We start from the raw sequence: 25,482 nt of genomic DNA, 5'->3' as shown, positions 1-25,482 counted from the left end.
AACAGTCCCCTTTCCTTCTATTGGCTGAGAAGCAACTGTTGCTAGGATCCTAGGCGCTGAGAACAGTCATCCCTCACGCCTATTGGCCAAGTCAGGATTCTTCCAATTGACTGGAACATCAGTTCTGTCACTAGGCGTTAGAGGACAAGGGCGGGGCGGGGAACTGGAAGTATTTGTCCCTACCCCCCCTCCCGCACTTGCGGTTTTGAGGAGCATTTCTGATTGGTCACCTAGCTGCCCCTCCACAGACAGCCGACGAGAGGCGGAGGTTCAGATCTGGAAGCTCCAAGAGAAGCTAACGCTGCTTCTTGGCATCTGTGCCTGATTGGCCGTTCCCAGGAGGAACGCCATCCAATCAGGAGAGGCCCGAGGGAGGAACGAGAGCGCCTCCTGCAGTAGTCATCCGGCTAGTGGTGAAGTAGGACCGGGGAACCTTAGCTGCGAAAGTCCCGCACGCTGTATCTCGCTCCTCCCCAGACTCCGAAACTCCACTGCTTGGGGCCAGAAGAAGATTCTGTTAGGGGTTGGGGATCCGCTTTCCTCCTGATCCTGGGCAGCAACAGGAGGCACCCAGGACTGCTCGCCTCTCCTCTTGGGACTGAGAAGCAGCCCTTCTCTCCCCCTCGCAGGATTTTTCCCTACGAGGCAGCATCTCCCAACCCTAGGCTGGGGCGGGACACTGCCACACCTGACTTACTCTCCTCGGGGTGTGGAAAAGGGACATCTCCCTGTCCTCGAGAAGACAACCTTTAATATCTTAGTAAATTTATCTCTCGCTCCCCACAGCTGTATTTATATATACCTGTTGACAGTTTTTATCTAGTTATATCTATCTCTTAATAAGTCTATATTTGTTTACAGACCCATTTGCCTATTTTGTATGTCCAACTCTTTATTGAATTAGTAGGGAGAGCCTCCCACCATAACTCATTGCTTCCAAGGGATCTAGGGAAGGTAGCTCCTTTGTAGAGTTTAGAGCACAGGTTCAGAAAGGTGGGGGACAGAAGATTGGAATGAGAAGATGTTCTATTACCCAAACGTGCTTCAGCGCCACAGTGGCTGCTTTGCCACTATCTGGTGAGGGGGCAAAGGGGGCTGGTGGGGAGGCTGGGAGTAGCAGAGAGAGCAAGAGATGGGGGGTGGGGGTGGAGGAAGAAAAAGAGAGAAGGGGAGGAGAGAGGGAGGGAGCAAAGGGGAGGGAGGGAGGAAAAGAGAAGAGAAGAGGGAGAGAGGGAGGAAGGGGGAGAGGGAGAGAGAGAGGGAGAGAATGGGGGAGGGGTGGCGATGAGGGAGTTGAAAAGAAAGACTGGAGTGCCCTGGCCTCTGCCTCTTGCCCTCTGTGTGACCTGGACAAGTAACTACCCTCTTTAGATCAGTTTGCTCACCTGTAAAAGGAGGCAGTTGAACTAAATGTCTAAAGGGCCTTCTCTGATACTCTGTGAGCTTGGTAAGAGGCCCCCCCCAGTACCTCTCCTCTCTAAGGCTCCCCACTTGGTTAGTTCGCATGCTTACACCCCTGGAATGACATATGAAAAGCCCTAGCAGGTGACCGATTTCTCTACTCCTGTCTGCTTCTAGGCTGGCAGCCACAGGTGGCACTCGGCTAGTGAAGCGCGAGTACCTGAAGGTGGATGTGGTGGAGACATGGTGAGAGCCCCTGCGGTTCAGGGGGTTGGAGGAGGAAGGAGGTCGGAGATAGGAACTGCCCCCCTTTGGGGACCGAGGTGGGAGGAAAAAGAAGGTTCATTTTGGAAAGTACGAGGCCAGAGAATGGTGATAGAGGGCAGGAGGCAGGGCTTGGGTGGCCATTTGGACATTCCTCAGCTAAGGCTGTCGCCCCCACAGCGAGAAGATCCTGCAGTATGTTCTGGTGCAAGTGCAGCCATCTCTGCCCGGGGTCCCCAGACCCCGCTTCTCCCTCTATCTCTCTGCCCAGCTCCAGTTCGGCGTTATCCGAGTCTACTTCCGACAATGCCAGTACCTTGTGGGTGAGGCGGCCAGGGAAGCGGGGGGACGGGTGACCCCCAGGGGGCTGAGAAAGCTCAAGGCCGAGTGCCTCGGGTGGGCGAAGGGGAACAGTCTTGTCTGCCTTCTCACTTTGTGCTCGTGCCCACCCCACAGAGGATATCCAGCACATCCTGGACCGCCTACACCGAGCACAACAGCAGATCCGTATTGACATGGTGGAATCTGACGTGTGAGTACAGCCTCCAAATAAGATATGCCACCCTGGGGCCAGGGATGTGCCACTTGATCTGCTCTTCATCGCCATCCCGTTCCTGCCTCCTCCCCCCACAGCTCTGGTCTTAACACGGCCCATCCTTTCCCTCTCTGTACACCTGTCTGACAACTTTGCTGTTGCTTCCCAGGCCCGGTCTCCTGCTGCCGGACCCGCTGACCACAATGGAGGCCTTGGCAGATGCCCCTGACCCCTTCTTTGGAGTGATGACCATTGACCCTAACCTTCCTAGTCCCTTCAATATCCCACAGGTAAGGAGGAGACTCACACCGCAAACTAATCTCCTTCAGTGTTGCTCTGACTAGCTGTCCAAGGGTGGGATACTGCTGTGGCCTTGTCTAAAGCCATCTAGGCAACCCTAGCTAGTAGTTTTTGTATCATAGAAAGAGTTATTTGGTAGCGTCTGGAGGGTTGGGACTGGGAGAAAAAGTGCCCAGGCCAGGGAGCTTCAATACTTTATTGAGTGCCACAGAGAAGAGCTGGAAACCCACAAAATAAACCATGTCCTTTGACTACTGGGCTTTGCCCAAAGGTTCGACACCTCTTGGAAGCCCCAGCTGCAGAGAGGACTCCTAAAGAGACCCCCCCTCAGGACTACCTTCAACCTAGGAAGTCAGGTGAGCAGTTTCCTGGCTCCCCGGGGGCCATTTAGTTGGTCAGAGAATCATCTTTCTGGGAAGGGACATAGGAAGGCACCTAGGCCTGTGGGACTATGTGTGCTTAGAACCTCGAAGTCAAGAGGAATGGAACTGACATCATCTCCTTCTCTCAGACAAATCCCCCATCACTGTCCTGCCCCCTGAAACCATCACCCTTCAGGAGGCAGAGCCAATCCATGTGCTTCATATTGAGGTGAGCAGAATCTGGAACTGGGGGGCCTAGAAATGGAGAGGAACCCTCTTCCTTCCCTGGACTTGAGAGAATAGCCACAGGCTCTTTTACTCCCACACTCTTCCTTACCCGTTTCTCATTTTCCCACGTCCTCCAACCCATGAAGAGCCTTTTTCTAGTTCTGCCTTGGACTTGGTCCCAATTGACGTCTCGTTGGCTCTTTCTCTGCCTATATGCTTCTTTTGCCAAGAGAAGAAATGCATCCATCCTCCAGTACTCTCTCCACAGGGTGAGCAGGACCTCCCAGAAATCTCCCATCAAGACCTGGACCTGCTGATGGCCGGGGATGAAGAAGCTATCTTGCTGGAGGAAAACTCCAAGAGCCACCCTCCTGGGGAGCACCTCCTGACCCAGATCTGCCCAGTCTCAGAGGGTCAGCCCTCCGGCAGGGGTGGGGTTCGAGCAGGACAAGGAGGGAGGAAAAGGGGGTTCTATTGAACCATCGAATGCTGAAGTAGCTGATGGGAGGGAGTCCTCCAGTCCCAAGCCCTCTACCTCCTGTCTGCCTCACAGCTGTAGAGTCGATGGAAATTCCCAGGGTCCTCGAGCAGGAGAAGCCCCCCCAGCTGTCCCCGTCGGCCCAGGCGCAGTAAGTCATCAGAGACAGGGAGTGGAGGTGGGGGTGGGTGGTGGGCAGAGGCCTATTTCTCAGCCTTGCCTCCAGGATCCAGGAGGTCGCAGAGCCCCTGTCCGAGAAGGAGCTGGTCCCTGAAGAGCTCGTGTTACTGGTCCCAGAGGCTGGCCCTTCCCCGCCTGGTGAGTGCTCCTCCCTGCCTCCTCAGCCTCTCAGCTCCCAAGTGTGTGAGCTCCGTGCGTGCGGAGGCCCCTTCCCAGATGCCCTATTCCCCACTTCGGGTGTGGGGTTGGAGCCTGGGGTGCCCGAGGTGGGCGGAGCTTGGGGCAGAGCCAGAATTGCTGTTCTTGGCAGAAGCGATCTTGTCTAAGGAGCTCCTCGAGCCCAGGATGCCTAGTCCTTCAGAGCCTCCTGTTCAGGTGCCCAGCAGCCCTGAAGTAAGTACTGCCGCTCACCCCCAGCCCCTCTCCTTTCCCACTGCTTCAGCTTCCTCTAACAGTTTTTGGGATCCTCTATTAAGCCTTAGGGGAAGGGCAGCTAGGTGGCTCTATGGATCAAGTTGGACCAAGATGGGAGGTCCTGGGTTCAAATCTGGCCTGAGAGACTTCCTGTGTGACCCCGGGCAAGTCACTTAACCCCCATTGCCTACCTGCCCCTTACCACTTTTCTGCCTTAGAACCAATACATAGTACTGATTCTAAGACAGAAGATAAGGATTTTTTAAGTCTTGGGTGAAAGGGCAGCACAATGGATAGTGCCCCAGGCCTGGAGTTAGGAGGTCCTGGGTTCAAATCTAGTCTCAGACACCTCAGAGCTATGTGACCTTGGGCAAGTCGTTTAACTCGGATGACCTAGATCCATTGGTTCTTCTGCCTTGGAATGGATACTAGGCAAAGGTACTCAAAAAAAGTCTTGGGTGAATCTGGTCAGGCTAGTCATAAACCAGGGGGTCAACCAACGCTCTCTTCCCTGCGATACAGTTGATCCTCCCAAGGCTGTCCCCACCACTTCAGCGTCCGCCCTCCCGTCGCCAGCGCCGCCTGCAGTTGTATGATGAGGAGACCCAGATTTCTCGAGAGGAATTCCAAAATCAAGTAGTACAAACTCAGGCCCACACCCGGGACTGCGTGAGTGCGGGCAGTTGTGGGCCTGCTCAGGGTTGAAAGGAGGGTATGGAGTGTGAGGAGCCCCTGGCCCGAAGAAGAGGAGGGGCCTGTGCCCCAGCCTCCCCGGGCCTCGGGTCACGAGACCCTTCGGCTTTAGAGTCTTGAGCTTCCTTTCCCTTCACAGCCAATGGTCCAACCTCTTGGGCAGATGAAGAGCCCTGCGGAGCTGCTGAGAACCCCAGTTTATGGTAAGAGTGGTGAGAAGGGCTTGGGCAGAGGATGAATGTGGTGTTAGATCAACTGTATACATGTGGTCAATCTAGACCTTAATCTTCCAAATTCCTGTCCACCCTCTTCTCCTTTGTCCCCAGCTGGATGGCTACACCCGGAGCTCCTGGATCTCTGGACTCGTTGTGCCCGGGTCCCCCCAAAGAAGCTCCAATATCGGCCCCGCCGAGAGACCGAGACTCTGGTTGAGCAGTTAGAGGAAAGGAGAAAGGCGGAGACCATGAGTGAAATAGAGGTGCCTGGTCAACCCCATTTGTCACAATAGGATCCCTCCAGATCCTGGTTACCTTGAGTCCATTCTTTGGGGTTTGGATGATGGCAGAAGGCCAGTGCTACAGGACGCCAAGCAAAGACTCCCAACCGAGCAAACTCTGCTGACAATGTTCCATCACTGCCTTCTCTCTCCTCAGACTCTTCGAGAGGCCCAGGAGCCCAGTGGTCCCCTGCTACTGTCTTCAGGTAAAGCTCGGGAGAATGAGAGTGTGAGTGGAGGGGATGCCATGAAGGGAGAGACCCTCTTAGACCATCTCCCCCACAACAGAACTCTCCTTGGAGACGACTGAGGAAGAGAGGTCCCGCCTCAGCTTCATTCCTCCTGAGGAGAGGTGGTAAGGGGCACAGACATCAAGGGATGAAAGCTTGGTGAGAGGGGAGGGAAGAGAACTCTGCTCTCCTGGGGCCCTGTGACCACCTCCCAGGTGACACCTCTGTCCTCAAAAGGGGTTTAGGTGAGGTGGAGGTGGAGGTGCCGGTGCTGCCTGTGGTCCCGGAGCTTCCAGAAGTGCCCGAGCTCCCCCTGCAGCTCTCCCCAGATCCACAGCTGCTCTCTCCAGAGGCTGTGCAAAGGTACCGATGGCAGTGAAGAGAAGGGAGGGGAAAGATGGGGCCCAGAGAAGGCCCAAAGAGCTCCACAGTATTAACCTAATGCTTCTTGGATCCCCTACAGGGCTATCATATTGGAGTTGCAGGCTTCAAGAGAAATAAATTTCAGCAACCTGATTCCTCCCTTTGCCCCCCGTCTGGTGGCTGCTAGGATCTTCTACTTGCTTCTGGGTAAGCTACTGTGTAGAGGGAGTGGGGAGGCAGAGGGGGAAGTGGCCGGGCCCAGGAGCCGCCTCTGTCACAATCCACCCACTCTCCATTCTCTGCAGTGCTATCGAGGCAACAGGTTCTGTATGTGGAGCAAGAAGAGCCCTACGGCAGCCTCATCATCCGGCCGGGGCCTCGGTATCCCCACCACTAGAGGCCCATCTCTTTGGACGTGCTAGGAGGCTGAATATCAACGGCCGTATGACAACCCACCCTCCCATGTTTCCCCATTCCCTACCCCAAAGCTGCAGCGTGTCAAAATAAATGGACTTTATTCAAATCAAAAGTCAAGCCTTTGTCCATAAAGTCCAACACAGTAACAGAACCAGCCCTAGAGGTGGTTCCCAAAAGGCAACAACCAAGCTGTCCTGGGGATGGAGGTCTTTGGCAGGCACTCAGCTGGAACCAAGGCGGAAAGCAGTTCCCCCAGGAGGGGCAGGATTCCCCGGTTATCCCAGCCCCAGGAGGCCATGTTCCAGGCCCTAGGGGGGTCTGAGCATAGCCTCGAGTTCCTGGGCTTGGTCAGGGGGCAGAGCTCTCATTGCTCCCTGGAACCTGCTTACGTACTGGTGGGCCAAATGAGTCAGGAGCTGCAGCAGCGCCGTCTTGGTGTCTGGGGATGGACAAGGAGAGGGCAGAGTCACCCGAGGGTGGACCGAGCGGATGCTCATCACGACTATCCCCACCTACGCGACCTCCGGGCCCCCTCACCTTGTGGGACCTTTTTGGCATTTAGGGTCAAGCTGCATACCTCAACGAGCTCGAAAGCCACATCGGCCACCTGGAGGGAAGGCGGGGAGGAGAGAACTGGCACCAAGGCCCACAGAGGGTCCAAAGCCGGGGGGCGGGGAGCCAGGACAAAGGTTTCTGGGCGGGGTACCTGATCAGGGTAACGCTGAAGTAGGAACTTGAAAAACTTCCCCAGAGTGACCCATTCTTCCAGATCCTCCTTCAGTGGTAGCGCGCGGAACAGCGTGGTCAGCACCTACACACACGGGGGTCAGCCGGCCCGGAACGTCCTCCCTGCTGCCCCTCCCCGGACGCCTCCCCCTTCTCCTACCTGTGGCAGGGGGTTTTCTGAGGGGTTGGACATGAGCAGGCGTGCGAGGGCCCCGCAGATGTTGTCCCGGACACGGTTGTGGCGCTCGCGCGTAATGAGGGAGGACAGGAACCCCAGGACCTTCGTCATGTGCCTGGGCTGTAGTCAAGGAACAGGGCCCACAGGCCGGCCTCTCTCCACAGATCCTGGGCCCAGTCCCCAAACCCCCACCCACGAAGGTGGGATGTGCTGGAAAGAGCATTGGATGGGGAAACGGAAGCTTTGGGCTCTAGTCCAAGCTCTGCCATTAGACCTTGGCCAAATGACTTCACTTTTCTGGGTTTCGGCCTCCTCATCTGTAAAATGAGGGAGTTACTATTGTTCCAGAGGACTGATGACAACACGTGCCTTCCTCCTCGGGAGAGGCGGTGACTGGCTAGGGACCTCTGGCCACCCTCACTGCCTTTGTTTCACCATACGGGAGGGAGGCTTCTCAGAAAACGAGACGTGCCCGCAGGCCCCTTTCCCCCCCTGCGCCCCCCCCAGACGCCCTCGTGATGAGGATACTCTTGGGCAGGGCAGCCCCCGTGCTCCATCAGCACGCCCAGCCCAAAGACGGCATTGCTCCGCACCTCGGGGTCCGCATCTTGGCCGGCGCACAGCAGCACCGGCAGCAGCCGAGACACAAACTGGGATGAGGCAGGCCCCATGCCTTGCATTGTCTCCGCCAGGGTCCCCACTGCAAAAGACTTCTCTGCCACCGAGCAATTTGGCTTCTGTCAAGGGGAGAAGAGGACCGGTCTGAATGGGAGAATGGGGGTGCAACACTGAGGTGGGGGCCGAGAATGGGTACTGGGGCTCAGGGGAGGCTTAGCGGCAGGGGTCAGAAGTCAAAGGAGTCACTCACTGCCTTGCGTAGCAGCAGAGGTAAGAAACCAGCAAAGAAGGGGGCGAAGGTGTCTCCTCCAGAGGCGCTCGCCAAAGCTGGAATGACTTCTCCTGCATGCTCCAACAGCATGGCATCATACTCCGCCTGTGGGCCGAGGCGCTCAGAGGACGAGCCCAACCAAGGAAAGCCCCCCAGCCAGCCTGGCCAGCTCTAAGGGCTCAGGCACCTCAGGAAGGCTCCTTCCCTGCCGTCTTACTCCTCAAAGCCCCCATTCATTCCTCCACTCCCCGACTCTCCCTCTCCCTTTGAATATCCTAGATGCAGATGGCACCCCCCTCTTCCCCCATCCATCCCTTTGGTTCAAGCACTCTGGATTCGCCTTTCTCCATCTCTGCGAGCCTCCAGCGATCTCCCCTTCTGCCCTGTTTGCCCTCTAGCTAGCCCCTGACCTGGGGGTCTAAATCCCTTATCCGGCACATCTTTTTCTCTTTTGGAGCTTAGCTTCGTGCCGGTCACATAAGAGGCCCTCGAGAAACACCGTTAACTGGCAGCAGGTTCCAGACCACGTCCCTCCCATACCTGATTTTCTCAGCCCCCTCCTCTCACCTGTTCCATCTCATCTTCCTCTTCCTCTTCTGGGTCCTGACACGCTATCTAGAAGACAAGGTAAGCTCAGCCCCGGGTCGGGGAGGGTGGAGGGCCGGACTGTCCTTCCCTGCTCTCTTCGGGGTCCCTCCCCGTAGGGCTCTCACCTTCTTCTGCAGCACAGCCTTGATGACTTTGCAGAGCTCAGGCAAGCGGCAAGGAGGATGGAGCACAAAGAGCCCACAGCTCCGGAGCACGCTATTCAGGGCCTCCAGCACAGACATGACCACCAGCCGCTCACGGTCCGTATTCACTGCCTTCAGGAAGGATGGGATCGTTCGGTTCAGGGCCACCATCAGTGCTAGAAAAGCAACGTTGTCCTGATGCACCAGGAAGTCTCGGGATAGCTCTCCAGTCCTCGCCCAGCCTGCCCTGGATGGTACCAAAGCACACGCAAAGGTGGCCTTCCCTCCTTACCACAGCTATTCGGCTCATGGGGGCAGGACTGGTAAACCTTGTGAAGAGAACAGCAAAACTGGCCCAGGGTTTCATAGGCTGACTTTCGGACATTTATGTGGGGACACTGGTGGAAAGAAGGAGACAGACAGCAGAGGTTGCGCTTGTTGCCCTATTCAAAAGTTCTCTGTCCTCCCCACTCAGCCCTTCCCTGGCCCCTGACCAAGACCTCACCTCCAGCAGTTTAAACACTTCCTCAAAGGCAGAATTCATGTAGGGAAAGAAGGCCACACTGAGGAAGAAAAATGCCAACATGAGGGAGAGGCTCCCTCCATCCAGAGGAAGGAGGAGAGAGGACAGCAGGATGGAAGCACGGCATACCTGGCATTTACAGAGATTTCTCCCAGGGCAGTACAGGTGTCTTCCTTCTCATCAAAGAAGGCATTCTCTACATTATACCTTGTAGAAAAAGGAGAAATTCAATTAAGTTCCACAAACGTAGTAAGTGGCACAACAGGATATATGGAGTGCTAAAGAGAGGAGCCCTGGCCATTGGACTAGAGGACGAGCCTGCCCCGGCCCTAGTCCTATTCAGGAAATGGGTCTGGAGGCCTTTTTCCTCAACAGGACCCTTTCACTTCCACCTACCTGTTACCCCAGAGTCTATGGTTACGTCACCCTGTGTCTCTGCAACAAGGCTACAGTCTGGGGTCTCCCTCCAAGAATCTAGTTAGTCTATCCAGAATCTACTTTTCACACTGGACCCAAGAGGATAATATCCTGTGTAGAGGGTTCCTTTGTCCAGCTGTCTTCCTCTGCTTATAGGCTGTTCTAACTCTGCAGTTACGTAAAGTGACAGAAAGCCACCAACATCCAGTGGGTATTCTCCATTAACAGCAACATTTGTGACTCCTTACCTCTCTATCAACAGTTCTGGGGGAGTAGGGCTATAACCAATTATTAGAGATTATAGGATTTGGGAGACGCTGTGGTCCAGGATTAGATGGAAGCTACTCTGCCCAATATAACCACCACATCACTAAAAATCCTTCCTTAACATTGAGTGGTTAGGGTGACTGCCTAGTTCCCTTAAACCTACTCAAGTAAAAGCCTGACAGTCACAGAAGATTGAAAAATGATAAAGAAATCCAATGAGAAACTACAGTAAGTTATGTCTTCTGCTCTATGACTATATATAAAAAGTCAGCCATATATCCATGGGCAATAGGAATTAGGGTTGCTTTTTAACCTAGTGCCAGTGCAGGTAAACATGTTAGTCACTTCCTAGCTGGACCAAAGATGGGCCAGAGAAACATGTAGCCTATAGGATCTGTGACTATAGATTTAAGAATGAAGGAGAAAGCCATAAGGAAAACAAACCCTGGAAAGGGTGGGGGTAACTTGGCACAAACCCTTAGGAACCAAAACTTTTAGGAACCAAAGCTGGAGAGATGAGTTAACCAAAGTCACCAAGCAGTATTTAAAAAAAAAAAATTGTCCAGAAATGTCCCCAAATACAGTTTAGCAGAAGAAATGAAAACTATACTTGACCAAACCTAAATGACTTTGAGATAGTAGAAAACATAAGAACAAAATCAAAAGATGAAAAAAAAAATCAAATATTAACATGTTGATTATCAAAAATAATTGACCTGGAAAACAAGTCAAGGAGGTATTTAAGAATCACTGGACACAGAGGGGCAGCTAGATGGCTCAGTGGATGGAGATAGGAGGTCTTGGGTTCAAATTTGATCTCAGATACTTCCTAGCTGTGTGACTTAATTAAGTGACTTAAGACAAGTTACTTAATTCCCATTGCCTAGTCTTTACTGCTCTTCTGCTTTGGAACCAATACTGAAAGGTAAAGGTTAAGGGGGGGGAAAAAATCACTGGGTTCCTTGAAAATTGATTTTTAGAAAGTTTGAATCAAGAAATTATCAACAAAAAACCTACCCAGAGGGGGCAGCTGGATGGCTCAGTGGATTGAGAGCCATTTTGGAATTCATTATTTTTTTAAAGCAAGTGGTATTACATGGAGATTCATGGATTCATATACAATCTTTTTTGTGTTCTGTATATATGGAAACACTTAATTTCTTTGGTCTTTAAAATTTATAATAAAAATATTTTTAAGAAATGAAAAGTCAACTACCTATAGATAATAAAATATCTCCACAGCAACTTCATGACTAGGAAACCTTTCCATCTCACTTCAGAGCTGAAACTTCCTCTGTGGGTATTGTCTCTACCATTCAAATAAGATGCAAGAGAGAGCGCAAGCATTATCTGTACTTTTCTACTTTAATCCCTACCACTGAACACAAGGCTTTGCTTATAGCGAGCATGCAACAAATGCCTATTCATTCATTCATTCATTCATTCATTCATTCATTCATTCACTCATTCATTCATTCATTCATACCTCTAGTCCTCATCCATGAAGATGTCTCTAATTTATTTTTCTGGCTCCTCATCCATCTCCTGACCTCCAGTTCCACATCACCACCTGCCTGTGGACATCTGCTTCTGAAGGTTCCATTGGCATTTTGAACTCAACATATTCAAATTGCTTCCACTCCAAATCTTCCTATTTCTACTGAGGTCTTCAAAATCCTTTTAGTGTACCCAGATTTACAGCTTTGGTGTCATTCTAGACTCCTCCTTCTCCTTCTTGCAACCAATTACATGCCAAATCTATCAATGCAATGTCTCTTCTACTTCTTAAATCGACTCCATTTTCTCCAGTCCCATTAATGGTCACCACCCTGGTCAGTCTGGCCCTACTACAGTATCCTTCTAGTTGATTTCCCTGCTCCTAGACTTACCCTTCTTTAACTCAATCCCCTACTCAGCCGCTAAAATAATCTTCCTGCACAGAAACCTGACCATGTCACTCCCCACTTCAGGAATTCAGTGGTTCCCTATTATCTCCATGGTAAAAATGCAAGCTCCCCAGGTTAGTATTTTTAGCTCTTCACAATCCAGGTCCAACACCAGCATTCCTTTTCTAAGCTCAGGTCAATTCTCTTCCTTTCGAGCATTCTGTGATATCCCAAACTTACATACTTAGATTCTTCCAAGTTGACATTCCTTCTCTCCCAACTCAGTAACTTAGCACAGGCTATACTTCATGCCAGGAAAGCAGGCATGCTTCTCACCTCTATGAATCCCAAGTTTCTTCTTGGCTCAGATTGAGGATTCCCTCCTGTGGGAAATATTTTTTGATCCCCACAGAGGTAAATGCTTTCAGTTTCTCAAATTTCATCAGTTCTCTCAAGAGAATATAAGCTCCTTGAGGACAGGTGTAATTTTTTTCCTTTTGTATCTCCTGTACCTACTAACATAGTCCTTAGCCCACAGAAAGCCAAAAAAGCAATAACTGCTGATTGATTTATTAAATTGAAGTGGCTACTGTGCTCCAAGTACTGGTGCTAAAAAAAACACAAAACAATCTCTGTCTCCATCCAAGAAACTTAATTTCTACCAGAGGTGATATAATATGCACAGGTAAATAAAACACAAGGGGATTTTAAGAGGGAGATAACACCAGCTTTAGAGAAAGAGGTGGCCAAAAAGAACATAAAGATGAAGGATGACCAGATATGGAGGCACGTCAGCTCCTAGTTAATGGGCTGTCTCAATGACTAAAAGTCCCTACCCCATCAGCCCTCCTTGCCTCCCCCCAGGTTTCACACCCTGAGATATCAGAGTCCTCTTCTTCTTCCTCAGTATCTTCATCCATCAGCTCCTCCTCTTCCTCTTCTCCATCACTATCATCGAAAAGCAGGAAGGTAGTGCTTGTGTCATAGACGGGCTGCAAGAGGGATAACAGGTTATTTAGCAGGAACTTACTCTATCTTCCCACTAGTCTTTCTTGAGCCACAGCCCAGAACATCTCCACCTTCTCTAGTCCCATCCTTACCACAATGCCCTCAGTTGAGCGCAGTGAGGACATCATAAGTGCGGTGATTTTTGGTAGGTGGGGGACCAAGCCCATACCCATCAGCCCTGACAGTGCTGCGAACAAACTATACCTTTGAGGGGAAGCAGAGCAAACAGAAAAAGGGTTATTCAAAGCATAAGCTACTGAAAAAAGGACAAGCAGCACAAGAAAGTAGATCAAGGATAGGTGAAGAAGTTGTGATGACAAGGGATAACGACAAAGATTCAGAATGAGAAGAAATGGCTCAGGGATCCTGAAATAGTCGGGGACAAGAATTTGTACAGGTTGAGAAGGCCAGCCCCCCACCCCCCCCACCCCCCTCCCATTTCAGGAGGTAGAGATCAGGCTGAGAATGAGAAATGACTCACGTGCATCGACGAAGATCAGGGTCATCCACCTGGTCACAGAGGCGCAGTCCCAGGAGGCAACACTCCTCAGCCAAGGGCTTCATTGGCTCTCCCAACGCTCGAGCCAAAACTCCCAGTGTTTCTAAGGAAGGTCAAGAAAGACAGGGAGAAAGTATAGCATTCAAAGCCAGATGGGCTAAAATGCTCCTGGGGGAGGGACTTTGGGCTGGATGACAGGAAGGAGATGAGATCAGTCAGGAATCTGTGAGGCCAAACATAAGGTAGTGAAACAAATCTGGAGGGTGTGATTAGATTAAGTCTACACTGCCATCTTTAGATTTAATCACCAAAGGTGAGAATACCTCAAATTCTGGGAGGTCCTAACCCATGTGTGCTAGAGTGAGTAATTCAGAATCAACGGACCACCCCCTACACTTTCTATGAGAAAGTGTCTATTGTGATTGGACAGGCAGGCTAGGGGAAGGCACTGGAAGTGACCCATACGTGACCCCTATAAAAGAGGGAGTTGAGTGAGGTGGCTTCTGGTTTGGTGAAGGGGACCTGAGGGAGCTTTGCTGGTTTGTGACTGAGACTGTTCCACGTGGTGAGTTTAAAGACTGAATCTTCCCGAACTTCTATTAAGAAACTTCCTTTTATAGACTCTGTGAATGAAGCTTGCTCCATTCACCTCCAGGCCTCAGGCCCTTTAACTGTCGGCAGAGGGTTAAGATCTACCTGGATTAATTAGTGAGATAGATTCTTATTTTCTTCCCCTCTCTCTTCTCTCAAGTAAATAAACTTCCATAAAAGTCAATTTTGATTTGAGATTATTCTTAATTGAGGATTGATAATAGTTCAATCCCCTGGAGACCATCTTTAATATATTGAACCTATAAAACCCCTTTTTCACCCTTAGAAGGGGCAAAATGAAGACCCACAAGAATTTGGCCGGAATAAGACAGAGCCTCCAGGAAAACAAGCAGAAATTGGGAATAGTAAGGAGGGGAGATAGGGGCAGGGATGCTCTGAAGAACTGGATGGCCCTCGAGAAAGGCAAACTCACCAAGACTCTGTATCTGCACAGCTCGAAGGTCCTCACGCCCAGTCACCAGGTATTCCCGGAGATGCTCCATGATGGTGGGAAAGTAAGGTATCAGGGAACTTTGGGCCGCACTGGCTGCAGGAATGGTGAAGTTAGGGGAACTAGGAGTTGGAAAAGATCTCCACAAATACAATCTTTGGAGAGGCCTGCACAACTTTTTCCAGGTAGTCAGAGTATAGCCCTTCCACCCCCAACCTGGGCAGCGCAGCCCTCTCTCCCCACCTCACCGATGGCCCCCATCGCGCTCACAGCCAACTCCTTGGCTCTGGGGCTGGTAGGTTCTCGAAGGGGCTGTAGCATCCGCTCCATCAACTCTTGGAGGTATGGCTCCACCTCTTGTCCTATAAGGATCAGAGAACTACAGAGCTAGAAAGGAACTCAGAGACCACGCAGACAAACCCCTCACTATACATGAGAAAACTGAAGCCTGAGGTCACACAGGTAGAAGTAGAGGCAGGATAAGAATTCTAGTCATTCATCCACACTGTGTCATCAGCCAACATCAACTGACTATACCATGCAGAACGGTCAGGCCATGGCCTTCTCTGGACCCAGCCACTTCCTATCAACTGAAGGAACAACTTAGTGAATCATCCCAATCTCTGTCTGAGCAGTAGGCAGTATCTAAGAGAACAAGATGCTCTGCCTGTCCCATTCTATGCTACTACAGTGGCAAATACATTTCCATGCCACTGGTCTTAAAATAATGGGCACACAATTCCTCAGTCACTGCCAAGTCCACCCCCCCACCTCCCTGTGAGCCCTCTGCCTCATACCCATGCTCTCCACAAAATTCTCCAGGGCATAACAGGCCTTGGCAAGGTGCCGTGTGTTTCCAGGTGGCACAGACTGGAGGTATGACAGGAGGAGGGGCATCACTTCACCAGAGAAGCTGCTGATATTAGGCTACAGAGAGGAAGAGGAAGAGATCAGGTCAGGTGAGGGTGAAGTTTGAATGAAGAGGAGACAGAGCTTTGGGTGGCGAGTAGAGACCTGGGGTGGGAGCAAAAGACCCAAGGTTCCCAAGGAAAAAGAAGGGGAAGGACACAGCAGAGTGAGAGCAGTGGGCTTTATTTGGGCAGAATTCAAAGGGGGGGGAAGGTGTGGACAGGAGGCACCTGCTTCTATCTTACTAACCTGCAGGTTCTCAGAGAATTGGCCCATGGCAAACAGTGCAGCATTGCGCACCACCTGGGAAGGATCAGCCAAACCCTTGCACACAGTCTCCAGCAGTGGGGTCATCAGTCTAGGGGGGCGGCAGCAAGGCCAAGAAGGGAAGGTCTGAGATAGAGGGAACCCGGCAATGGACCCTACAATACCAAAATGGGGGGAAAGGAAGTAGTTTCTAGGAAAATTCTACTTTCTTCGCTCCTACTCGGAGCTTCTTGTCTCTCCTTTCCTTTGTCCAAATACCTTCAGACCCTCATGCCCCTCTTTAGAATCAGGTCCTATCCCTCCACGTTCCTGGGCCTACCTCTGTCTGATATAGTCCCCAGCACCATCAGACAACACAGCCAGCAATAAAAGTCCTGCTTTTCGTTGATACGGGCTTTGTCCATGAAGGGCTTCTTCCAGCAATGGCATCTATAGAAGTGGAAAGATAAGCTGACATCTCTGTTACTGCTCTTCCACTCTGTGCTCCACCCTTCCAGCCCCAATCAGAAGTATCAGATCCTCCCTCCGAAGGGGGTAGTAGTCAGAGGGTTTGCCTCCCAGCTCCGCGACTTACTCCTGCTGTGATTGAGAGTAAGTTATTTAACCTTTGTGGGGCCCCGTTTCTTTGAGTGTAAAGTGGTGACTTAACTAGATGGTCTCTAAAGTTCAAAGAACTTAACCAGATAGCCTCTAACGTTTCCTGCAATTCCAAATTTATGATCTTCAGATCTACATGCCCAGTGCTGCCACGGAAATATCAGCATTCAATGCACTATCAAGAAATAGATTAGGTTAAGGTGAAGAAGCATCTAAATAATACTCACCAACTGTGGAAACAGTTTCTCTGGAGCTAGATGCAGGGCCAGCACATCTATCACCTAAAAAAAGGAGTCTTTCAGCTTCACCTCAGTTCTCTTCCCCACTACCCTCAACAATCCCCATCTACTTCCAATCCTAATTTTCTTCTTCGCTGGATCCTAGCCTTTCTTCCTTTAGCTAAACCTTGTTTCTTAACCTCTTTCCTCCCTTATTCTACATCTTCTAGTTAATTTCCTTGTGGCCCACTAAGACCTCATATTTCCCTTCCCACCTGCACAGCAAATTGCTTGGGTGTCTCCACCTCCAGGCCTCCTTCTGGCTCCTCCTCTTCAGTATCTTGGTCTTCAGGGTCCAGCTGCCCTGGAGGGGGCTCAGAAGTGATGATGGGGAAGAGGGTGCACAATAATGTGTTCAGGAGTCGGTGTTTCAACAGAGCCTATGAGCAGATATTACAGGATTCTATGGCTTGGGGGTCTCTTCACTCCTACTACCCCCTTCCTTCTAGTCCCCAAAGCCTAGTTGCAAACCTAGAAGAAATCTAGGGAACCTTATGATGTGGGAAAAACAACTGGTTTGTGGGATTAAGAGTCCAGGGCTTGAGATTGACTTCTCCATTGGGCTACTTGCTATATACACAATGCACACATCTAAGACTCTAAAATTAGGCAAGGAAGCCCAATGAAAAGGTGGGGATGGTCCAAAGAATACCTGGGGCAGTGTAGGTTGGGGGACGGAGCAACAAAGAAGTTACCCACCTTGCTCTTAAGTTTGACCAGGAAAGAGACACAGCAGAGAATCCGTACTCGTACTGCATCTCCCAGTGTGCAGGTCCTAGCCACCTGTGCCCCAAACAAATGTAATTTAGAGATGGAAAAATGTCCTGACAAGGGAGCAAACAAGGAGGCTCTGCCAGTCTTCCTTACCTCCAGGCAGAAGTTGAGAACTTCAGAGAGGTAAGGGGTGATGATTGGTAAATCAGATTCTAGCAACTCATCTAGGGCTTCCAGTACTTCACAGGCCTTTGCCTAAGATTAAAAAGACAAACAGTCTGCATAGATGCCTTGTGGAGGGGACCTGAACTGTATGTTCTTCTCCCCTCTCCAGCAGGGCTCTTGCCCTTCACTCTCACCTCATCCACTCGGATTAATGTTTGGATTGCCAAAATGACCTTGGGCACCAGAGTCCTGGCATGAGGCTGAAAGAGTACAGAATAGGTAATAAGATAGACAGGAACATAGTACTGGAACATAAATGTTATAGCTAATGCCTTTGAGCTTTGTAGAGCAGAGCTTTCCCTTGTTTGCTTATTGTCTCCTGTCAGGCTTTAAGCTCCATGAGGGCAGGGACTGTCTTTTGCCTCTATTTATATCCTCAGCACTCAGCACACAGTGCCTGGCCCAAAGGAGGCTTAGTAAATGTTGACTGATTCATATCTGGGGAGAAAGAATGAGCTCATAGAGACAGAATGAAGAGGATGTACAATTTAGAAAGTTTCTTGGTTACTCATTTAAAATAATCAAGAGTCTTGTAAGAACACTAGAGATGAAAGATGATTTCATTAGTTTAACCTCATCAGAAGACAGTGGATTCTAGAAGATACCCCAGGTGAGGTACATGTAAGTATGAAGGGTAAAAAGATGGTTTCTCACCAAGTCACTGGGGCACAGGTAGGGTGTCATGGTGGTTAGAGTCCGAAGGGAGTAGTAGAGCAGCCCAGGGGAGGCTGACTCCACCATAGTCTCATTCAATAGTCGAAGCAGCTCACGATGGTGTGGTCTGAATGCCTCAGGGCGTGAGGTCACCACCACACTCAGGAGAAGTAGTCCCATCTGCTCAAGAAGAAGGAAGGTAGAAGAAAAATTATCCTATACCCTTTTCTGTCCTGAGCTTTGATTGTGTTTTAACCCTCTGACATTCTCAGCCCTCCCAAGCTCCATGAACCATACCTCCTTTTCAGAGATATTGGAGCTCCGAGTGCTGTGCTGAAGCAGTTGCATCAACTGAGGCCAGGCATCCAGGCCTTCATTCCTCAGGATGGTTGCTGACAACTGAGCCAGGCTGAGGCTCACGTTGTGTCTAAGATTGAAGAAGCCATATCTTACTTTCAATCCAAAAATAAAAGGGATCTAGTAGCATGATACAGAGCTAGTATTTACAAGGTCATGGACACAGACCCACTTGTGTAATACTATCATTTTCTACACATTCTCTTTCTGTATGACAAACCTCACAACCTAGCTACTTTCTTTTTTTCTAACGGATGTGATATTTCCACTTCTATTTGATGTGTAATATCCTTTCAGGGATATCTTGCTCAAGGAATCAGGAACCTGAGCTGAGAGGAGGCATATGAAATCAGGAAAAGGAGGCTCAAGAAACATTTGAGAAAGGAACAGATTCATACTCACACTCTCTCATTCTTCAGGGATGTCAACACCAGGGATTTCAGACTAGAACATAAAAGGGTAGAAACCACTTAGGATATTCTATGCTTGAGTATTTCTGATCCTCCCCACCATTCTTAAATCCCTGGTTAGAGTCCTCACCTTTCCCGATTGTCCTGTGGCAACCGCCTCCAACGAGTGTTAAGCCTCCTCCTGATCAACAGTGCAGAAAACTGCCGGATCTGGGGTGTGGAAGGAGGACTAAGAGTTAGAACAATGCAAATAGGAAGATGATGGGGCACAGGAGGCAGGAGAAAAGAGATAGCCCAAGAGATCCCATTACAGAGGGAGGGGCAGGGATAAAAAATGACGTTCCTACTTTTAGGACTTAGGATAGAGAATAGGGTAATTCTTCGGACAAAAAGTATGAGACCCAAGATCAGGGATCAAATTATCAAGGCATCCTAAGTGCTGGAGGTCAGTGACCTCAAGGCAGTACAAATTAAGGACTCAATGTGAGGGAAAAGTTACAATTAGGGTAAGTGCTCTGGAATCCCAAATGGCAGATTCTAGGAAAGAGGTATGATGGTGCCAAGAGAGCTCTAAGGTTAAAGAAAAAACACTAAATAAAAAGGAGAGTGGGGTACCATAAGTGAGGAGTTAAGTTGGAGTGGAAGTTAAGGAATGATCTAGAGAAGGGAATCTAAGAAATCACAGAAAACCAACAGGTGGGATCCAGGAAATCCCAGATTTTTAAGTGTATGGTAAAGAGGTCGAGCTTCGAAGGTCAGAGGTCAATGGTGAGTAGGAGGGGGGCTTGGAAGACCTCTGGATCGGATCAGTGCTTTTAACGAACTGGGAAAGCTTCGATACCGGTCAGGAAATTCGGGGCTCTCTTACCTGCGGCTCGGGAGCGTGGGCCAGCAGCTCGCACAATACGGGCACCGAGCTGGGGTCTCGGAGAGCGGCCCGGAGCTGTTCGGTGGCCTGGGGAGAGCCATAAGGACACAGCAGGTCTCAGGAGCTGGGAGTTCCCCCTTCCTTAGGTCCCGCCCCGCCCTGCCTTGCCCCAAGAGCCCCAGTTCGTACCAGGCGGATTCGCTCCGTGTCCGGCAGCAGCAATTCCCGCAGGATCCGGTCCAGCTCCCCGGGCTCCATGGCAGCAGAGGGAGCGGCTGCCGGCCGCAGCTCCGGCACCAGGGGAAGGGGGAGGGGCTGCACGTGGGGACACTGACACCCGCTTCCAGCGGAAGTGGCGCATGCTCCCCGGTCCCCGAGTTGCCCGAAGGGACCGCCCACCATACTTCCGGTCAAAGAGTAGGGAGGTGCTCCCCCTAGCGGCGGGCGGGAGCACAGAGCACTGCTTTGGAAAACGGCGAACCAGGGCGGCTGGGAGAAGGATTGGGAGCCTCCTCGCCTGGCTCTGCCTAGCTCAGTCCGCAGCCACTTCCTTAATCCCACTACTGCCCCCACCCTCGTCCCGCCCTGCCCCATCTATTTGAAATGTGTCAGGTTATTTTTTTAACAAACTTTATTTGTGACATTTGTAAAAAGAAAACCATTGAAACCAAAATGAAAAGCAAATTAAAAATTCTAATATATAAGTCCTTCTATATATAGATATTTATAGACTCATGGGGCCTTTCCACAAGGGTGGAGGCTAGGCTCGAGAATAGCACAGCAGGAAGGAGACCAAGAGCCAGGCACACAGACACCCCTACCCCCACCCACCCCCAACCTGACTAAGGAAGGGGCAGCAGGTCGTCCCAGCAGCAAAGGGGCTTGGCTCCCGGCTCAGTCCATCTTGAGGTTGACATAGATGTATCGGATGAACTTGAGGGAAGAGAAGAAGGAAATGGTGCCCAGCATGAGGAAGAAGACGTAGGCCGTGAGGAAGGAGTAGCCAAAGAACTCCACAGTCTGCACAGGGCCGGACATGTTGGAGCGCCGGGCATAGTAGAAGACAGAGTAGAAGAAGATGAAGAGGCCTGTGGAGCCCACGCTGAGCACTGAGCGCCACCACCAGCGATAGTCCTCTCCAGAGAGCTGGAAGTAGGTAAGTGCAATGGAGATGCAGGCGCCCACACTCAGCAGGATGGCGAAGACAAAGAAGAGGATGCCATAAAGTGTGTACTGTTCCCGGCCCCACACCGTAGCGAAGATGTAGTAGAGCTCCACAGAGATGGCACTGTCAAGAGAGGGCAGAGGATCAGCAGGCACACACCTGACCAAGGGCTTCCTTCCACTCCCAGCCTGGGCCATTTCAGGAGGCTAATATGGGCATCCCTCCTTTCTATCTCTGTGTGGAGCCTCCTTTGGATTCCCCACTTAATCCCATCCCTCATGGGTCTAGTGGACCCACTGTTGATCAAACCAATTATGACAGGCTTTAGTAACAACGGGGAGGAAATGAAGTCCGAAATTAGAAGTTTCTGATGATTAAAGAATAATGTAACAGGTGAGCAATAAATCTCTCTAGAAAACTTAAAAAAAAAATCCTGTCTAATATGGGAAATGAAGGAAATGGTCTCTGTAGGACACCCAGGCCCAAACCCTATATTATCTATGAAGCTGCTTGTAGAGAATCAGGGCCCTGAAAGGTGGGAGATGTAGGGTAAATACCTGAAGGGCAGAAAGCCACCAATGGTCATGTGGACAACAGTAGACTTGTACCAGGGCTGGGCTGGGATCTCTCGGGCAATGTTCTTGGTCCTACAGGGCGCATCAAAGGGAGTGGCATTGTTCTTACCAAAGATGCCACCTATGACAGTGAGAGGGAAGCCCACCAGGAGCCAGACCGTTAGCAGCAGCAGGATGGTAGTGGCTGGCAGCGCCTGTGTTGATCCATTGGCCCAATGTACTGAGTTCACCACGCTCCAAGTCAGGAAGAAAGGCACTGCAGGGATGGGGCCCCAGGAGAGTAGAGATCAGCATTGGAAGTCACATTCTTGGGGAGACCCCTTAGACTGGACCTGAAGGGGGAAGAGGGGGAACCAACCTGCCATTCTAGCCCTAGATTTCTATATGGATCTAGTCCCACCTCCACCACTCAATTTCACAATTCTCTTTACTTTTGTTCTTGTCTCCCACTTACCCAACTCTAAGAAACAGGGCCAAGTTTATTTCGAGAGACAAAGTAGGTAACTGCCCATTATATAGAATAATCTAAGATATGTGAATAGAACTGGTTGTTCCTCAATTCATCCATTTTCCCACCAGTCTGCTATTATATCCATAAATGAAAGTATTATATTCCTTTGAATTAAGGTATTGTTCAAAACAAATATTGTGAGGAATTAATGTTACCCTCCCTCATCTGTTGTTTTTAATAATAATGAACTAGTATTTATATAATGCTTTTGAGATTTGCAAAACCTCTTACATAAATTATCTAGTTTGAACTTTATAAGAACCCTGTGAAGTAGATGCTATTGTTATCCCCATTTTACAGATGAGGAAATGGAAGCTGAGGGAGGTTAAATAACTTGCCAGATCATAAAGCTAGTAAGGCAGAATTTGAACTCAGGTCTTCCTGATTCTAAGTCTAAGGCTTTCCATTATGACGCCATGATTAAGATATCAAGAAGGATGCCTTGCAGAGGGAATGGGACATGGCACTAATAAATTTAGATTAGAACATTAGTTTCTAGATATACCAAACCATAAGGATTTTGAGGGCAAGGACCTTCTATTTTACCATTGATTGGTCCTGTTCCTGTAATTGACTTCAATGCTTAGGACAATGACTAGCACAAGGTTAAGTCTGTAATACATATTTGTTGAACTAGGATCTAGAAAAATTCAGAGCATAGACAATAAACCTGGGAGAACAGACCTGGTTGAGATATTCTAATGAAAGGCTCTCAGTAGCTATCATACAATATGTGAATACTGGGAAGGATCCTAGAGGGGATGACATAATAGAAAACAAACTTGACTTTTATACAATTTTGCCTTAGGCCAACCCTCCTCTTAAGCATATTTTGGCCCAACCCAGGGTGAGTGAGGTCCTTACCAGAGAAGAGGCTGGTGGTGAGGATGATGTTCCAGACCCAGCGCTCACCTCCAATCTGCCGGTAGAAGTGGCTGGACACATAGCCAGCAATGCAGCAGGTCAGAGCATACAGCAAGATGGCTGCTGAGTTGATTGCGCCATGGCGGTGCACATTGAACATGCCCAGCAGTGCCATGACGATGATGCCTACAGGATAATAGTGTGAAGCCTGCATTAGATCTTCCTTATCCAATCCTAGAAGTCCTAAAGGAGTCAGCTTTTCCCTCACTCAAATATAGGAGCTCCAACAGAAGAATTTGTTCCCTCTTACCCACCCTACCCCTTCAATGACACTACTAATTTCTGTCAGTGGTTCTGGCCCATAGGTGGAACATGCTTTGTAGCTCTTCTGCTTTTCAGGAAGGAGAAACAGACACTTCCCAATAAGAGAGTACCACTACCTGAGATACCCAGGCCATGCCACCTCCCCAGAACCCTAGATTGCCTCACTTCCTAGGTGGTCCTTAGCTGAACCAATAGACCCATTTCCTAGGGAGATATCCTTAGCTGATCCTATTCCCCTCACCAGTGCCAAGAGCCAGGAACTGGGCACCAACACCAAGTACCGCACAGAGTAGACCACGACATGGGGGAAAGCGGAAAACATCAGTATGGATAATCTTCCAACCATTGTCACCCTGGTCAAAGTCATCAGTGGAGCTACCAGAGGTTGGCTCCTCATCCAAATTGTATCGGGCCAAGTCATTACGAAGGACCCGCATGAGGATGACAGCTACAAATCCCACCAGTAGAAACACCAGCACCATAGAGTTGATAATGGAAAGCCAGTGGATCTCCAGTGTTCGAGGGAAAAAGCCACCATCATCACCATGGCGCCTATCACCCCGACGTTCTGCTGAAGTCTCGGACCAGTGCACACTATAAGTGTGAGTGAGGTCCAGAGGCTCTTCAGGCCGTGCCACATCCAGGCTATGGGGCTTGACATCACGAACTGAGACATTGGCAAAGACAATTCGATCCCCATGGAACTCAAGGTGAAAATCCAGGTGAGTCCAGAGTCCTATCTTGTGACTATGTGGAAGGAAACCACTCTCCTCCATGTAGCCCACAAAACCACGAATTGGCAGGTCATCCACCACAAACTCAAAGTAGTACAATTCCTCAATGGCCTGGCGAAGCTGCTCAACCTATGGAAGATAGATAGGATTGGACAAGATCCTCTCAGGAATAGGGTGGAAGGAGAATTTGATTATATGATAACCATTCCATTCTCTTGAGGATCGCTTCAGAAGGGTGAAAATGACCATATGGTATTAGGATTAGAAAGGAAGATGAGAACATGTTTCTACATGGTTCCAATCATACCCAGTTGAAGAATTTGCTATAGAGGATATGTGGAAGGAAGTTGGTAGATACGGAGAAAAGGAAATATTTGATAGCTAGTTGGCAGAGTGAGCAGAATAATAAGACAAGAGGAATTGTGTTCAATTCTAGCCTTAAACACTTACTAGCTATTGACCCTGGGCAAGTCACAAGACAGATGTCTGCTTCAGTTTCCCCATCTGTAAAATGTGGATAGTAGTATCTACCTCCTAGGTTTGATACAAGGATAAAATGAGATCTTTGTAAAGCACTTTTTAAAACTTGAGTGCTGTGTCCATGCTAGCAATTGCTATTTACTGGATGAAACAATCCATTTGAGGATGAAAGATAGAGAACCTTATTGCCAAAAAAAAAAAAAAAAATCCAGCAGCATAGTAAAGTGGGTGAGGGTTAGGTTGTTTGCAACTTCACCACATGTCTGACCCTCATCTTCTCCATCTTCAAGACTGGAATAAAAATGTATGCCCTCACTACATTACAGAGTGATTGTGAGGATCAGATAGTATAACAGACAAAAAAAGGACTCCGAATATTATAACATGCTATAAATGTGTGGGGTGTTATTTTAACAGGGGAAAAGGTAAGCAGTGACTACCATAAACATGCTGACCTGGGCAAAAGTTAGCTGCATCTGGCACAGGGTCTGTTTCTCAACATTTTCTCGGAAGCGTATCTGATACATGGACTCAGCCATGCGGTCACCATCCAACACCTCACCCAGGCTGAGGCTCTTGTGGCGGATCTTTTCAGGGCAGCAAACAGGCAGCTGGTAGTAGTGGTATGTCTCCTGGGGGTTGTGGTAAGGGCCCACCTTGTTGACATACAGCATGACAGGGTCTCCAGGCTGATAGTGGGTCTCACTGGTCACCTCAGGAATCAGGCCAAAGCCCAGGAGCAGCAGCACTGGCAGCCAGGAGCATGGCCTGTCTTGAAAGGTGCCCAGAGCTGTCATCCTGAAGGCAGCCTGACCTGGTGGAAAAGTTATTGGGTCACACAAACCTAGCCCAATCCTCTGTTCCCCCCACATGTGTTCCAGGCACTGGCAGAATGTAGTCCATTACTGAGTTCTGGCTGTATCTTCTTCCTGCAAAGTGAGGGTGGATGAGGCTACTCTCCACAGCGCTTCCAACTTTTAAGTCCCAAATCCATCACTCACCATCTGGGCCGGGGCAGGTCAC

At 49.9% G+C, this 25,482-nt stretch overlaps 3 protein-coding genes across 3 annotated transcripts; 1 reads left to right on the top strand and 2 right to left on the bottom strand.

Moving 5' to 3' along the window:
• Positions 1 to 1,021: 1,021 nt before the first annotated feature.
• REC8 (REC8 meiotic recombination protein) lies at positions 1,022 to 6,447 on the top strand. Its single transcript, XM_044665216.1, has 19 exons — positions 1,022 to 1,077; positions 1,579 to 1,647; positions 1,846 to 1,988; positions 2,122 to 2,197; positions 2,370 to 2,490; positions 2,772 to 2,856; positions 3,012 to 3,091; positions 3,359 to 3,503; positions 3,644 to 3,719; positions 3,783 to 3,886; positions 4,059 to 4,141; positions 4,685 to 4,831; positions 4,995 to 5,058; positions 5,182 to 5,333; positions 5,509 to 5,557; positions 5,640 to 5,706; positions 5,819 to 5,944; positions 6,045 to 6,151; positions 6,250 to 6,447. The coding sequence occupies exons 1-19, from the start codon at positions 1,022 to 1,024 to the stop codon at positions 6,339 to 6,341; spliced, it is 1,842 nt and encodes a 613-aa protein (XP_044521151.1). The 3' UTR covers positions 6,342 to 6,447.
• IPO4 (importin 4) lies at positions 6,443 to 20,079 on the bottom strand. The gene is made up of 30 exons (XM_044665215.1): positions 19,996 to 20,079; positions 19,807 to 19,893; positions 19,069 to 19,148; positions 18,931 to 18,972; positions 18,469 to 18,598; positions 18,172 to 18,351; positions 17,652 to 17,717; positions 17,446 to 17,547; positions 17,278 to 17,361; positions 16,794 to 16,958; positions 16,528 to 16,581; positions 16,023 to 16,132; positions 15,686 to 15,794; positions 15,325 to 15,454; positions 14,776 to 14,889; positions 14,510 to 14,623; positions 13,468 to 13,588; positions 13,079 to 13,190; positions 12,852 to 12,970; positions 9,538 to 9,615; positions 9,391 to 9,448; positions 9,178 to 9,283; positions 8,868 to 9,061; positions 8,722 to 8,769; positions 8,134 to 8,259; positions 7,794 to 8,002; positions 7,248 to 7,380; positions 7,068 to 7,172; positions 6,899 to 6,968; positions 6,443 to 6,800 (listed from the first exon to the last, which is right to left on the bottom strand). Exons 1-30 carry the CDS (start codon positions 20,062 to 20,064, stop codon positions 6,670 to 6,672), a joined length of 3,246 nt encoding a protein of 1,081 aa, XP_044521150.1. The 5' UTR covers positions 20,065 to 20,079; the 3' UTR covers positions 6,443 to 6,669.
• Positions 20,080 to 20,460: 381 nt separating this feature from the next.
• On the bottom strand, positions 20,461 to 25,256 carry TM9SF1 (transmembrane 9 superfamily member 1). Its single transcript, XM_044662256.1, has 5 exons — positions 24,915 to 25,256; positions 23,487 to 24,108; positions 22,922 to 23,107; positions 21,529 to 21,802; positions 20,461 to 21,094 (listed from the first exon to the last, which is right to left on the bottom strand). The coding sequence occupies exons 1-5, from the start codon at positions 25,254 to 25,256 to the stop codon at positions 20,701 to 20,703; spliced, it is 1,818 nt and encodes a 605-aa protein (XP_044518191.1). The 3' UTR covers positions 20,461 to 20,700.
• Between the last annotated feature and the right edge of the window lie 226 nt (positions 25,257 to 25,482).

Source organism: Gracilinanus agilis, chromosome 2, assembly GCF_016433145.1.
Source record: "Gracilinanus agilis isolate LMUSP501 chromosome 2, AgileGrace, whole genome shotgun sequence".
Lineage (NCBI taxonomy): Eukaryota > Metazoa > Chordata > Mammalia > Didelphimorphia > Didelphidae > Gracilinanus > Gracilinanus agilis.
Note: the sequence above shows the minus strand (reverse complement) of the source record. Positions and strands in the feature narration are given on the sequence as shown.

What these genes read in the sequence shown, in the direction of transcription:
- REC8 (XM_044665216.1), top strand. Translation starts at nt 1,022, where the DNA reads ATGTTCTATTACCCAAACGTGCTTCAGCGCCACAGTGGCTGCTTTGCC. An exon ending in TCCATGTGCTTCATATTGAG is followed by an intron (nt 3,092 to 3,358) that starts GTGAGCAGAATC and finishes CTCTCTCCACAG; the next exon opens with GGTGAGCAGGACCTCCCAGA. An exon ending in GATCTGCCCAGTCTCAGAGG is followed by an intron (nt 3,504 to 3,643) that starts GTCAGCCCTCCG and finishes TCTGCCTCACAG; the next exon opens with CTGTAGAGTCGATGGAAATT.
- TM9SF1 (XM_044662256.1), bottom strand. Translation starts at nt 25,256, where the DNA reads ATGACAGCTCTGGGCACCTTTCAAGACAGGCCATGCTCCTGGCTGCCA. An exon ending in CACCACCAGCCTCTTCTCTG is followed by an intron (nt 21,803 to 22,921) that starts GTAAGGACCTCA and finishes CCATCCCTGCAG; the next exon opens with TGCCTTTCTTCCTGACTTGG. An exon ending in GGTGGCTTTCTGCCCTTCAG is followed by an intron (nt 21,095 to 21,528) that starts GTATTTACCCTA and finishes CTCTCTTGACAG; the next exon opens with TGCCATCTCTGTGGAGCTCT.
- IPO4 (XM_044665215.1), bottom strand. Translation starts at nt 20,064, where the DNA reads ATGGAGCCCGGGGAGCTGGACCGGATCCTGCGGGAATTGCTGCTGCCG. An exon ending in GAGGACTCTGATATCTCAGG is followed by an intron (nt 9,616 to 12,851) that starts GTGTGAAACCTG and finishes TTTTTCTACAAG; the next exon opens with GTATAATGTAGAGAATGCCT. An exon ending in AGGAAGATGAGATGGAACAG is followed by an intron (nt 8,260 to 8,721) that starts GTGAGAGGAGGG and finishes CTCGGCCCACAG; the next exon opens with GCGGAGTATGATGCCATGCT.